The sequence below is a fragment of the Artibeus jamaicensis genome, unplaced genomic scaffold (assembly GCF_021234435.1).
Source record: "Artibeus jamaicensis isolate MK-2021 breed Jamaican fruit bat unplaced genomic scaffold, CSHL_Jam_final scaffold_474, whole genome shotgun sequence".
Taxonomy (NCBI): domain Eukaryota; kingdom Metazoa; phylum Chordata; class Mammalia; order Chiroptera; family Phyllostomidae; genus Artibeus; species Artibeus jamaicensis.
This window is the reverse complement of record NW_026522046.1, coordinates 46024377-46037342: the sequence shown is the minus strand read 5'-3', so window position 1 is coordinate 46037342 and position 12966 is coordinate 46024377. Positions and strand designations below refer to the sequence as shown.

The 12966-nt window shown below is 55.6% G+C and overlaps 1 protein-coding gene across 2 annotated transcripts; it reads right to left on the bottom strand.

Moving 5' to 3' along the window:
• Positions 1–873: 873 nt before the first annotated feature.
• On the bottom strand, positions 874–4225 carry LOC128626279 (uncharacterized). 2 transcript variants are annotated; one of them, XM_053657924.1, is made up of 4 exons: positions 4164–4225; positions 1551–1711; positions 1336–1456; positions 874–1236 (listed from the first exon to the last, which is right to left on the bottom strand). In XM_053657924.1, the coding sequence occupies exons 2-4, from the start codon at positions 1603–1605 to the stop codon at positions 951–953; spliced, it is 462 nt and encodes a 153-aa protein (XP_053513899.1). In that variant the 5' UTR covers positions 1606–1711; positions 4164–4225; the 3' UTR covers positions 874–950. The 2 variants fall into 2 exon arrangements, with proteins under 2 accessions (XP_053513899.1, XP_053513898.1); XM_053657923.1 differs by lacking the exon at positions 4164–4225 and having other exon boundaries at positions 1551–2460.
• Between the last annotated feature and the right edge of the window lie 8741 nt (positions 4226–12966).

Here is a 12966-nt window from a genome sequence, read left to right as displayed (position 1 = left end):
GAGACCTTCTTTGCAAAGCGCATCTCCCTCCTGATTCGACAAGGGCCTCCCGTCCGGCGCCTTCTGACCCACATTCAGACTCATCCTCCAGCCTGTGAAGCTGGGAGGCACCCACGCCAGGACGACGTTTCGAAAAGAGGTCTTCACACTACTTGTGAATCCCCCGAACCCCTCACTCGTCCCCTCTCTGCCTGCCTGGGACTCAGCCTTGCCACAGGTTTGCAGGTGCCCCCCTCTGCCCCGCAGAGGCTCTTGGGGTCTTAGCAATCCTGTCAGCCGGACCCTGCTCTCCACCCCCAGGTGACCTCCCCAGTCACGGAACAGACCTCACAGATGGCCGCCCCCGGCGCGTCCTGCCTCATCCACCTCCAGGCTGGTCCCTGCCCGGCTCTGGGGGTCCAGTAAGTTTTCCCGTCCCCGTACTGCCCTTCACCCCACACTCGCCTTCACCTTCTGTCACCTCCACCAAGCAAACCTGGTGGCCCAACCCCAATGTGCCGGTTCCATTGGACACTGACTCAGATGCAGCCTCAGGGGGACAGCGAATCTACTAAAGAAAAGTCAGGTGCTCCGGCTGGTGTGGCTCAGCAGGCTGCAAACTGGCAGGTCACTGGTTCGATTCCCAGCCAGGGCACATGACTGGGTTTTGGATTCAATCCCTGGTGGGGGCATGTGAGAGGCAGCTGATTGATGTTTCCTCGTATACTGATGTTTCTCTTTCTCTCTTCTTCCCCTGGCTCTAAAATAAATAAATAAATAAATAAAAATCGTTAAAAAGAAAAAAACCTCACATGCAGACCGGAGTCCTTTCTGGTATTAAACCATTTATTCTCCAGGTCACCTGTGGGTGACAGCGGGCTCGTCAGCCCTTGGAGCTCCCTGCGGAAGGTGTCGAGTCGTAGGCGCCTTGCTCACGGCACCCTCGCAAGGGGCAGCCACGGCCCCCGTGCTCACTGCCTTGGACCCTGCAGCCAAGCAAATGCCATGAACCGGGAGTCAGAAACCTTCAGGAGAAATCCCAGCCGTGTTCCCCGAAAGCTGTACGACCTGGAGCGAATCACCTGAGCTGCCTCAACACAGTATCTTCTGCCATGACGTGGGGTCGTAAACACACCCCAGGGCCACGGTGAGTTCCAAATGAAGGCCACAGCCCCGCTGTGGTAAGTCCTTGGCAGATCTCTGGGCTCGGCTGCTGAGGAAGTCACATCTGGAACGGCCCTCACGTCGGTGATGGAACTGGAGCCAAATAACACGCTGATACTGCTGAGCCTCCAAACGCATAAAGCTAACGAGAGTTCATAAACGCGAATGTCGCCGGCATTTCTGAAAACATACCTTCCCCTCGCCTGGGCCCCGCTGCGCCTCTCCGCAGCCTCAGGTGTCTCGTCTTGCAGGACCCCCCTGATGACCTGTGTCCTTAACGTCCCTGCTCCGGCTGGTCCTCGCAGGCCCGAAGCTGTGGAGGCATTAATAACATTTATTAATTACCATGTGAGCGGGCTCGTGCACTGGACACGCCTAATGTGTCCCTCAGATGCTCTCAGCCTCACCTTCCTCCTGGACCCTGGGCTGCAGCCTCAGCCTTGGGGTGCGGACTGACTTCATGGGGCCCAGTCCTCTCGGTGTCCCGGGGTTCCAGCTCCTCCTGCCAACTATGGACTCACCGGAGAAGGATGAAATGCACACCGCAGGGCGTGGGGCTGACTTCTGCCTGCCCGGGAAGAAGCTGGATAAGACAATCGATTGTCCAGGGCAGTTAACTCCCCACAGGGTGGTCAGGAGGAGGCAGGAGCCTGGAGGAAGCCAGGGAGGTGAATGTCTCTCTTTTTTCCACCAATGGACTAGTCGCAGGCACAGCCACACCCCTGAAGCAGGAGAGCACCCTGCGGGCAGAGCAGCTAGTTCTGTCTTGGTGGCCTGCTGTGCACACTGCGGAGCAGCTAGTTCTGTCTTGGTGGCCCATTGCATTGCCTGCCATCCTCCTCACTTTGGTCCCCTTGCCTCAGGCTCTGCTTCCTAGAGGACCTGGACCCAGACAGGTCACTTGAAAGATGCACAAGCCAAAGAATAAAGGGAGAATGCTTCTGAATTGAGCCCAGGTGACAGACAGAGGCCAGGATTGTTATTAAGTCCACTCAGTGGGTGCCATTGAACTGCCTGGTTAACGTGATGCTGTAGACAGAATATCTGTGTCCTCACAACATCCCCATGTTGAAGTCCTCATCCCCGAGGTGATGGGATTGGAGGCAGGCCCCCTGGGAGGTCGGGAGGTCATGAGGGTGGAGCCCCGCAAATGGGGTGAGTGCCCTTCCAAGAAGACTCACCGGAGAGCTTGCTCTCTCTCTCCCTGCTCCCTGGGGGGACGCGGCCAGCAGGCCCCAGGACAGCTCACCTCACTGGACTCTGCGTGACCCCCGCAGGACAGTCCAGAAAGCCCTGCGCCCAGCCGCTTTGTGACTGGGCCTGAGTCACATTTAGCTGCTCCAACTCAGCAAGGAAACTTAATCAAGGGCAGAGCATCAGAACACTGTCTCTTCTTTGCTATGTGCTATTTTAAAGAAATCAATACTGCCCTGCCTGTTGTTGCTCAGTGGATTGGGTGCTGGGCTGAGGGCAGAACGGTCAGTGGTTCAATTCCCAGTCAGGGCCCATGCCTGGGTTGCAGGCCAGGTCCCTGGATGGGGGCATGTGAGAGGCAGCCAATCAATCTTTCTCATGTACATTGATGTTTCCCTCTCTTTCTCCCCCCCTTAAAAATAATTAAATAAAAATTAATTAATTATTACAGATGTGGCCACACAGAAAAGTGTCACTGTTGTGTAATGATGAAAATCTGGTCAGACTACTGTGGGTTGAACAGGCACACGGGCCACCCTGGGCCCACCTGCTCGCCCCCTCTCTCTCTCTCTGACGCAGGCTGCTTCACAACAGGGATCTAGTCTTATTTGTGCCCATTGGAGGAAGTCCCAAGTCTATGCTCCTTCTAGACCAGGCCCTGCTCACTGTCCCAGAAAAACGGAGAAGATGGTAGCTCCTGTTAAAAGGTCCCAACCGAGGGCTCCCTGAGCAAGTCATCAGTTCAGTCCAGAGGCAAGGAGATCATAACTTTAAAAACAAAAACAGGGGCACCCGCCTTAGCTGTGCAGCATCGGGCCGTCTTCAGAATCCTTCCCAGGTCCCAGGCAGTACGGTCTGATCGCAGCTGCAGAAACCCTGAGCCTTAGCAGCAGCCCTTTGTTAAGCTGAACTGCGTGGAATTGCCTGGGATGGAAGTAAAAAATGGCTGCATATCAGCAGTCTCGCCCGGTTCAACATGTTCAGCAGCCAAGGTCCACATTCTGGAGGAGAAGGCAACTGCACAGGCAAGAGGCCTTGGGAAAGTCAGAGACACAGAAAGAGAGGAAAGGAAGAGAAATGGGCAGGAAATTAACTTGTACCAACAGCGACGGCTTTTCCCAGTAATAAGAGTTCAGTGGGGTTTTGAGGTTTGGAATTCAATCTGTCTTCTGTCAACCAAAGAATCGTATCCCTACAATTAACACACTTAAAAAACAGGTATTTAACCAGCATCTGCTGACTGGCAAAGGGAGGCCAAGGTCAACCCCGGGAACAAGGCTACAGAACCCCAGCTGGAGAGCGAAGGAGCAGAGCCACTGCCGGCCGTCTTGTCTACGCAATAGCGGGACTTCAGCGACTGTGGTTTCCAATACAGAATCATGTGTAGGGACCTTGAAGGGGACTGCTCATCCCCTTTTGGTGCTGCGAGAAAGGGGGATAATATTTATCCCATGCCAGGCAGGGCTGGAGGCGGGCGGCCATGATTGATCACTGAGAGTTTGGGGAAGGAAGACGGTATAATAAATACTAATTATAACAACCATTCCTGGCTTCTAAGAAAAATGCCTTCTTTAAAAAGGAAGGAAGGAAAGAAAAATTCCTCTGAAGAAGGACTCCTGGGGCAGCCACAGGGTGTCGCAGCCTCATATTCGTCTGAACGAGCCCAGAGGGTTTGAAAAGGCTCAGTTACAGGTATGACAGGCGACCAGGCCGGAAACCTTGTTTTTAAAAAGCTTTTTCTTGCCTTGGCTGGTGTAGCTCAGTGGATTGAGCATGGGCCTGTAAAGCAAAGGGTTGCTGGTTCAATTCCCAGTCAGGGCACATACCTGTGTTGCAGGCCAGGTCCCCAGTAGGGGGCGCACGAGAGGCAACCACGCACTGATGTTTCTCTCCGGCTCTTTCTCCTTCCCTTCCCCTCCCCTCTCTCTAAAAATAAATAAATAAAATATATTTTAAAAAAGCTTTTCTTCCATAAATCAATTGCATGTTTCGATCATGATTTTAGATGAATAGGTTAGAACCAAAACTTTCGGGAAAGTGGACATTTCTTCACTTTATACATATAAAGGCTAAGTGCAAACATTTAACATGAACAGGGTGCCCGCTGGCCACGTACAGTAACTCGCATCCCTGGCCCCCAGCAGCGGCCGGGGTCCCGGAACCGGGCTCTGCGGCCCGCGGGCCTTCCTGATGCCGCGCCCATGGCCGGTCACACCCCACGGCGCGATCTCGAGACAAATGGCAGCACATTTCCTGCATTTTCCAGAAGGATTTATCAACCCTCGGGCCCTTCCCCTCCCAGTCCGGTTTCCTCCCAGAGACGGCCGCTCACGCACACTTGGTTTGCAGCGTTTCCAGCCCAAACAACCACGTGCTCCGCAGGGAAGGGGCTGATGGGTTTGGTTTGCGGGCAGCCGGTCCGGGGTGGTAATTGACACTTGAACGTGTGACAGGTTGCATTCCTTCGTATCGCAGCGGTAATTGAACACACATGGCACCCCCCTGCACTGGCGACCCCGGAGTGTGCCACACACCTGGAAGTAGTGAGGTTCAATTAACGTGTCACCGCCACTAGCCGCAGCTACCAGTGAGAACCACCAGCAGCCTTGGAACAAAGCGGAGAGCCAAGGCAGGAAGCCCCGGCCGGCTCCCCGCAGCCCCGCTGCACCAGCTCTGACAATGGGGTTTTCCCAGGAAAACAATTTGCTCTTAATTACTCCAATTAATTTTACCTAATGGCTCTGTTTATCCCTCACTGAAAGAGTTATTTTTGTGCTAAAATACCCAAATAGTCCACCTAGAGGAAATAACAGAGGCCCAAGTAAATTTTTGTAATAACACTTTTAATTTTTGAAAAAACAGATGAGAAATTAAATATGCTCTGAAAGGCGGGCTCCGACGGAGGAAGTGCAGCATTAATGTGATGAATTACACCTTCTCCTCATTTTCTTCCGCTGGTTCCCCGAGGGTTTGCACAGGGCCGGCTTGGCCCAGGCTCAGTGCAAGGGTTCACGCCCAGCGGTCCCTGCTCTCCCGAGCTCAGGACTCGGGGTGGGTCTTGCTGTTGTGTGGGGTCAGTGCCAGGAGGAAGGGCACATGGGTCCCCTGAGAGGTGGCGGTGACCTGCCTCCCTGTGTGCAGACCCTGCAGGCCCTGGGAGTTTACTCAAGCAGGAGCGGCAGTTACCCAGGGAGGGAAGGAGAGAGGAAAGAGGGCTTTGGGAGAGACCACCGTGGGCAAAGGCAGGAGGGCAGACAGAAAGTGGGAGAACCTGGGATGGGGTGGGGTGGGGTGGGGTGAGAGAGAAGGGGGCCAGGCAGGGCTGAGGGAGGGCAGGGCCTTTGGAAGAACAACACGAGAGCGAGGACCCAATAGAGAACTGCCATCCCCCAGCCTTCTGAAGTGGGGGGCTTGGACTGCCGCTTCGGGGTCTAGTTACACCTCTTCCAGAACCTTTCTCTTCCTCCACACACACAGACACACACACACATGCACACACACGCATGGGTGGGCACAGCACTAGCGCATAATTAGCATTCAAAAGAGGGATGAGGCTACGGTTTCGATGTATTCTTGGAGGAAAGCAAGGAAAATTACAATGCATTTTGTATTGCATAAGTCGCATTTAGTGAATTAACAAAATCTTGCAGCAGTGAGTGGAAATACTCCAAAGTGGAAGGCAACCAGGTCCCACAGAATTGGACTTCTCCCTGGCCACGCCCACACCTCATTACTCCCTGGCCACGTCCACGACCCTGTCATTTTTCAGGTGCCACTGACTAGCTGTGACATGCAGGGGACAGCTCTGTCCTCTGGGCCTCAGGCTCCCCGTAAACAAGGGAGTTGTGACTTAGGTAAGAATGCACCTTTGTACTTCGAGTGGCCGCCAAGGAGAACAGGGCCCCCCGGGACCCCTCCTGCTCCCTTCCTGCCTAAAAGCCCCCTGAGGAGGAAGGCCCCCCCCAATCACAGTCCCCAGGCTGGGCCAGCCTGGACATCACCCTGCCATTGGAGGGTTTCCGGGTGAGCCTAGCTCTCGAACCCACACACACTTATCTCTGCACTCTCCTCAAATCCCAGTAAAGGGACAGGAAGGGCAGAGAAACCCAGCAATGTCCCCAAGGACAAAGAGGTCAGGAGGAGAGGCATCAGAAGAGAAATCAGTGTCTCGAAAGCAGACACTGAATGGGCAGATGGTGTCCGAGCTTGGCTGGAGGGAAAAAGATGGGCCCTGCCTGCCGGGGGCACAGGAGGCAGGGTGGGAGGGGGCACCTTCCTCGGTGATGTCCGGTGGCACCCTTGGAAGGACCCTGCAGGGCCTGGGGGTCCTGTGTAGGGAGGTGGGTGCCATGAATGAGGCACAGAAACTAGGTCTCTCCAGGTGCCCACTAGTGAGCTTTCCTCTCCGAGCTCTTCCCTGTGCTCTGTGCTTTCTGGTGAGGGGACAGGGCCCTGTGGATTCCACTGCTCCTTTGCCAGGTGGCTCTGCCAGGCTCTGCCAGTAGGAGATTGCCACACTAGGAGAGGGGCGGGCACTCTCTCCTTCCTGTTCCCTCTTTCTAGCAGCATTGCATCGAGACTCAAGACGTGCCTTCACCCCGGCAGCGGCGGTTGGTTCCCGACTTCCTGCTCCCAGGACCAGCCTCACTGCCCTTACTCAGAGGGACAGCACGGCACACAAGGACCCCTCCTCAGGGCTCTGAGCCCCTAATCCACTGTCCCTCCTGCAAGCTTATTCAGATACGCGCTTGCTGTCCTGCTGTCCTGCTGTCCTCACCGGCCTGGCGGGTGCAGTAATCCCAACTCCCTGCAGGCTCTCTGGGGGATGCTGAGGAGTGTGGATAATCGCCTCAGGAGGGGAGCCTTCTCTCCTCAGTCCATGAGCCAGGGACTGACCCAGCCAGGAGCTGTATGTGCCCGTCATACTTGGTGGTGTGCAAGATACACAACATTTACGCTGCGGTCCTGCCCACCAGAGCGTGCACTGGGAAGAAGGGCTTCCTGAGACCCCATGCAGGTGAGTGGCTAGAACGGCAAGGACTCAGGGCATCAGTGTTGCCAAAGACCGGAGTAACTAGAACAATCACCTTGCTGGTGGGGGATACACATTGTTACAGCTGTGTGGCAAAACACATGGCTGAGGCCCTGGCTGGGCAGCTCAGCCAGTTAGAGTGTTGTCCCGATGCACCAAGGTTGCAGGTTCAATTCCCAGTCAGAGCACAGACAAGAATCAATTATTGAATGTGCAAATAAGTAAAACAACAAATGGATGTTTCTTCTCTTTCTCTCCCCCATCTCTTCTGCTCTCTCTATAAAATCATAAATTTAAAAAAAAACTCTTTTAAAAGTGTGGCCAAGTCTACTCAAGCTAAACCCACGAACCGTCCACGCCGCAGCAGCTGCGCTCCACAGGACGCGAGGGCCTGTGTGCAAATCCACGCACGAGAAGGCTCAGAGCAGCTTCACGTACAGCGGCCTGCGCAGGAGGTACCCCCGTGCCCGTGAATAGTTGAAAGAGTTTTCTAAATTGTCTGATCGTCCTACAGTGGAATATAACGTAGCAGTAAAAAGTGAAACAAACTATTTCTACGGGCAATAACATTTCACAGACATGATGTTGAACAGAAGCAGCCATACCCCAAAGAGCATGCACTGTGTGCTTTTAGCCAAAGCAAGTTCAAAAGCAGGCCAAAGGGGTCCAAGTTGGGAGAGCTAAGGGTCGCAGTTGGCCCCTTATCCATTATTGACGGGGGGGGGCAGGGTGAGCGAGGCTGCTGGGGTGTCAGAGGGGATCCGAGAGGCAGTTACAGAGGGACCTACAAACACAGATGTTTATCTGGTTGTTTGGTTAATGTTTGTGTGCTTTAGTGCATGTAATTATATCCCAGTAAAAAAAGAAATTGCTGCGACCTTCCAGGTCTGGCTCGGGTTCTCCTGGGGGCAGGTTCTGAGGCTGGAATTGGAGGCACGTGATCATTATTTCAGGGGTACAGGGGGGCTTGTAGAAGCGGAGAGGCCATGGGGGAAAGATAAATGCTCATGGCTGGTAACTGGGGCTGATTCCACGGGGAGACTTGCCAAACACGCGCCTCAGACTGATCTCCTGCAAGGGGCAAGGAGCTGGGGTGCAGAGTGCCTGCTCTGGAGGGCCAGACGTTGAGGCAGCCGGGGGGGGCAGATGCCCTGGCCTGAGGCTGTGGGGCCAGGGGGCTCCTGAGCATCCAGAACTCAGCCAGAACCCACAGCAGGGCCAGGGCGGGGCCCCGACAGCATCCACCTCACTCCTATGATACAAGGCACCCATGTAGTGCCCACCGGCTAAGAAAACTAACTTGTCACGACCAAAAGTTAACTCTGAATTCCCAAGTGGTCTGGAAGGAGACTCGTGTTCATCTGCACACATTTGAGAACCCGACACACTGCTGTGTTCGTGAGAAACGTCAGGTGCGTAGTCTCGCAGGGCCCTGGCAATGACCCCAGGACTTTGGGGAGCCCCCAGGCCCCCCATATTCAGTGTATCAACCACTCGTTCCGTTTCAGGTGTCAAACAGCCCAGCCGCACCCCCTCCAAACCCCAGGGCACAGCAGTCAGGGCTGAGGGGCGGGGGTCCATGGTGACAGTTCGGTCACCGTGAAACCAACTTAATCCTAAAGGTAAGCGCACACATTTCTGCCCCACCCAAGTCTAATTAGAGGGGTCACCCAGTGCAGTTAGTGATGGATAGAGGAGTAAAAAGGCACTCATGATACACTCACTGTCGCCCTCATCAGCACAGAGTTGTCCCCCGCTGGCTGAGACAGAGGATGACGGCAAAGGCTGTGGCCACCCTCTGACCCTCGGTGGCCGCCATGCAGGACTTTCCATGGGGCCAAGTGCACACCCCATGCCCCCTGCCCCCTCTCAGGTTTCACCCACTCTGGTGAAGCCTGAGTCTCCAGTGAGGGGTCCCTCACCCCCACCCCCAGTCTCAGCCACAGCCTGGGATGTGCGGTGAGCAGCGGTGGGACTGTTCTGGAGGCCGGTGAAGGAGGCTTGTGCAGTGGGGCCAAGTCCCTGCTGAGACTTCGGTTTTTCTGGGGGGGTTGGAGATGATATTTTTTTTCTATAATCGAAACTGCTGTCAAGCACCAGTCTCTTCTGGTGGTGACAGATGCCACACTGGTCCCTCAAGGCGGATTCTAGCTGCTCACAGCTCATGACACAGTGCTCTGAAGTGACTCCTCAGATAATTTGGGGTCTCAGACTGATTCCGGGCTTCAGTCACAGGCGATTCCAGGGGCTTCTGCTCCCTGTCTACCCTCGTGGCACCCCCTCATTCTTGGCATTGATGATGACCCCTCAACCACCCACCCCTGTTTCTCGGAGTCTGGCTTCTTCCCCACCCCACAGCCCATGTCCTCAGGGTCCCTGTGCCTGGCCTGTGGGTCCCCCACTGCAGGGACCCCGTGGCTGGCCTTGGGAACCCGCTCACCCACACAGCTGGCAAACTCCAGTCCTCGCTCGTACCCCATTGGGCTGGAGAGAGGGCGTTCAGGGCCCCCATGTAGGGCTGGGCCCACTTTCTCTCTTGCCCTCCCCCCACACCCTGGGGGCTTCAGTGTGCTTGCTGCCTTAACTGAGAGACCACTCCCTCCCGTGTGACTTTGTGCACTGGACACGAGACCTGGGCAGAAGCCCCAGGCTGGACCGTGCACACAGGGGTCATAGGCGCGTGACCTGTATCCATCTGTCGTCCAACAGAATTCTTCCTGAGACGTCTTTTCTTTCACTGGTCGCGTCAGAGAGAACAGGGTCCCTGGTGCGTCTTTTGTCTGGGAAAGAATCCGTTTCTCCTTCTTTGCGATTCTCTGTCTGGGCCGTGAAACTACAGGGGGTCTCTCTCACGATATCTAATCAAATGCAGAACTATTAGGAGAGAAATTTTAAGCCCAAGGGAGAGCAAGGTTGAGTATGCAATTAAGTAAGATGGAAGAGGATATAATGGCAGAAGAAAGAACAAAGGGGAACAGAAAAGGCCAAGCAGTCGGGGTGACAAGCGGTCCGAGTAGCTGGACAAAGGGTGAAATTAGTAGGAGCTGATGACAGACACTTAAGCAAAATCACAGGCACCCTAGCCCTGACCTTGACCCTGACCAGGTGTATGTGTTTGGGCCACATGAACCTTCAGGTCCCCTGATTTCTGGAAATCCATTAAGCAAGAGGGAGCTGATGCTGGCCACCTGCCCAGGGCCTTGGTGACTGACGCCTGCCTCAGTTTACATGCCCCCACCCCTCTGTCCAGCTAAACCGGCCCCAGGCAGGACACAAACACTTACCACCACAGGTCTCCTCTCCACCTTCCCCAGGAGGCGGACAAAGCCCTCCCTGCCCTCCTGTGGCTCTTAGGCCTGGCCTACCCTGACCCATGAAAGCCCTAGCAACTCCTGGGAACTAGTCGAGAAGGGTGGTGTCATCTTTGCCCAGAAGAGGTAGAAGGAGCCAGCAGGTAAACGGTTTGCCCTGCCAGCCCCTCGCCGCCCCTTCCCCCCACCCCGCCTGTGCCGGGAGCCGTGCTTAAACGCAGCCTCTCCTGAGACGTCTCCTGGGGCCACGCTGCCTGCCACGCTTGCCGGAGAGGCCGTGGCCACTGGGTCAGGCAGCGCCTTGTGTTGCCTCCCCTCCTTTCCAGCCTCGCCGCTCTTTCTCCCTTGAGCTGGCTTCCCTGGGGTTGCAGCACCCAAACGTGTGAGCACACGAGCTGCACCGCGGGCTGTTTTCTAGGCCACCTGCCCAGGCCTGGCCGGGCAGCAGAGCAGGGAGGAGCCTGGCGCTGGAAGAGAGGTCACGGCCTCCTCCGGTTCCTGGGATGGGCGTGGGAGACACAGCCAGCGGCACCGGCTTGTCAGGGCCGCCGTACCAGACCACCGCACGCTGCGTGGTGTAGAAAACAGGGACATAGCCTCTCCCGGCTCTGGAGAGGGAGGAGGCCACGATGTTGGCAGGGCTGCGTTCCCTCCCCAGACTCGGGCGGAGAATCCTTCCTGCCTCTTCCAGCTTCTGGAAGTTCCTGGCAATCCTGGGCACTCCTTGGCTTGCGGCCACATCACTACAGTCCCCGTGTCCATCCTGATGTCCCCTCCTTCTCCATGTGGCTGCCTAATCTCCCTCTGCCTCCCTCTCACGGGACTGTCAAGGCATTTGGGGACCCCCTGGATAATCCAGGATGATCCCTTCACATCACGATCCCTAATTTAACCGTATCTGTGAAGTCCCCCTCCCAAACAAGATCCCTCACAAGTTCCAGGGATTGGGGCAAGGCCCTCTCTTTGGGAGACCATTTTTCAACCAACTAGAATATCCTCACTTCCCTGGTTGGAATGTGTAGCAGAGAGAGAAAGGAGGGAGAGCGAGGTTCTAACTTTACCCCCAAAGAGTTCTATGGAGAGGGAAGCACAAATGGACAAAATAAATGCTAATGTTCCCATCACTGGTACTGTCTGCAGCCTCCAAGGGACCCCGCCTTCCATCTCCATGTCGAAGCACCCAGTGATGCTGAGTGGGACTGCCTGCAAGTAGAGGGGCTGGGCTGTGTCCCCCCGGGGCTGGCGACGAGGTCCGCCCACCCAGCCTCTCCCCACAGGACCCCCAAGCCGGCCATGGCTGGAGCGAAACTGTCAGGAGCCCCATTTAAAACCCATTTGTGAAGGGCTCATAAATCACCCCCTCGAAAAACCCAGTCCTCATTATCCCTCAGCAGAGAACAACTCCGCTCGCTCGGCAATTTAAATTAATGTGCGTGTGTAGTAGGCTGTTTGTTTTCTCAGCCAGGGGTCCTCTGGAAGGGATTTGGTATCAGATTCTTTCAGCTTCGCGTGTCCGGGAAGCCGGAAGTAATTGTGGGCATTTCTCCAAGTGTAGCTGTCTCTTTGGTCAGACGATAGTGGTGATGCCCACTTGGGGTGAGTGCAGGGGAGCGGGAAAGGCTCAGAACCCAGTGCCTCTGCCCTCCTGACCCTGCAGGACCGCTAGGTCAATACCCCCCATTGGACAACTGGAGCCTCCTTCCTTCAAACTTGCCCCCCGTCAGCACACCCATACCGCTGGGAGGGGTCCTAGCGAGTGTTACGATGGGAGGGTGGGATAATCCACCGAACAGGATGGACGGACACTGCGGAGGCTGCACGTCAGTCCTCGGAGGCAAGCCTGCGTCTGGAGAAGGCCCCCTGTGACTCCAGTTTTGTAAGTGAACCGAAATGTGCTAAGTGCCTGCCGTTGTCCAGGCATGCGTTCTCCCAGAAAACTCCTCTCGTTGAACCCCACCCCGACCTGTCAGGGAGGCACCAGGAGCAGGGTGGAATCTGTACGTCCACTCATTCCCATCCAAAGTGACACCAAAGAAGCGACTGAAGTGTCTGTGACCTTGTGAAGTTTCACAAAACAACTGTCTCCAGACCGTGAGGAACCCGGAGCTGCCTTGCTCCACAGTGACCAGGTCTCAGATGTGACATCTTCCTGGAGGTGGAGGTCTCCAGGGATGCCACGGAGTGGACAGACAGACACAGACAGACAACAGAGAGCTAAAAGTGGGGCAGGGAGGAAGGTGGGGTGTCCTAGGCCATTGCCAGCAGAAGCTGAGCAGGAACCACCAA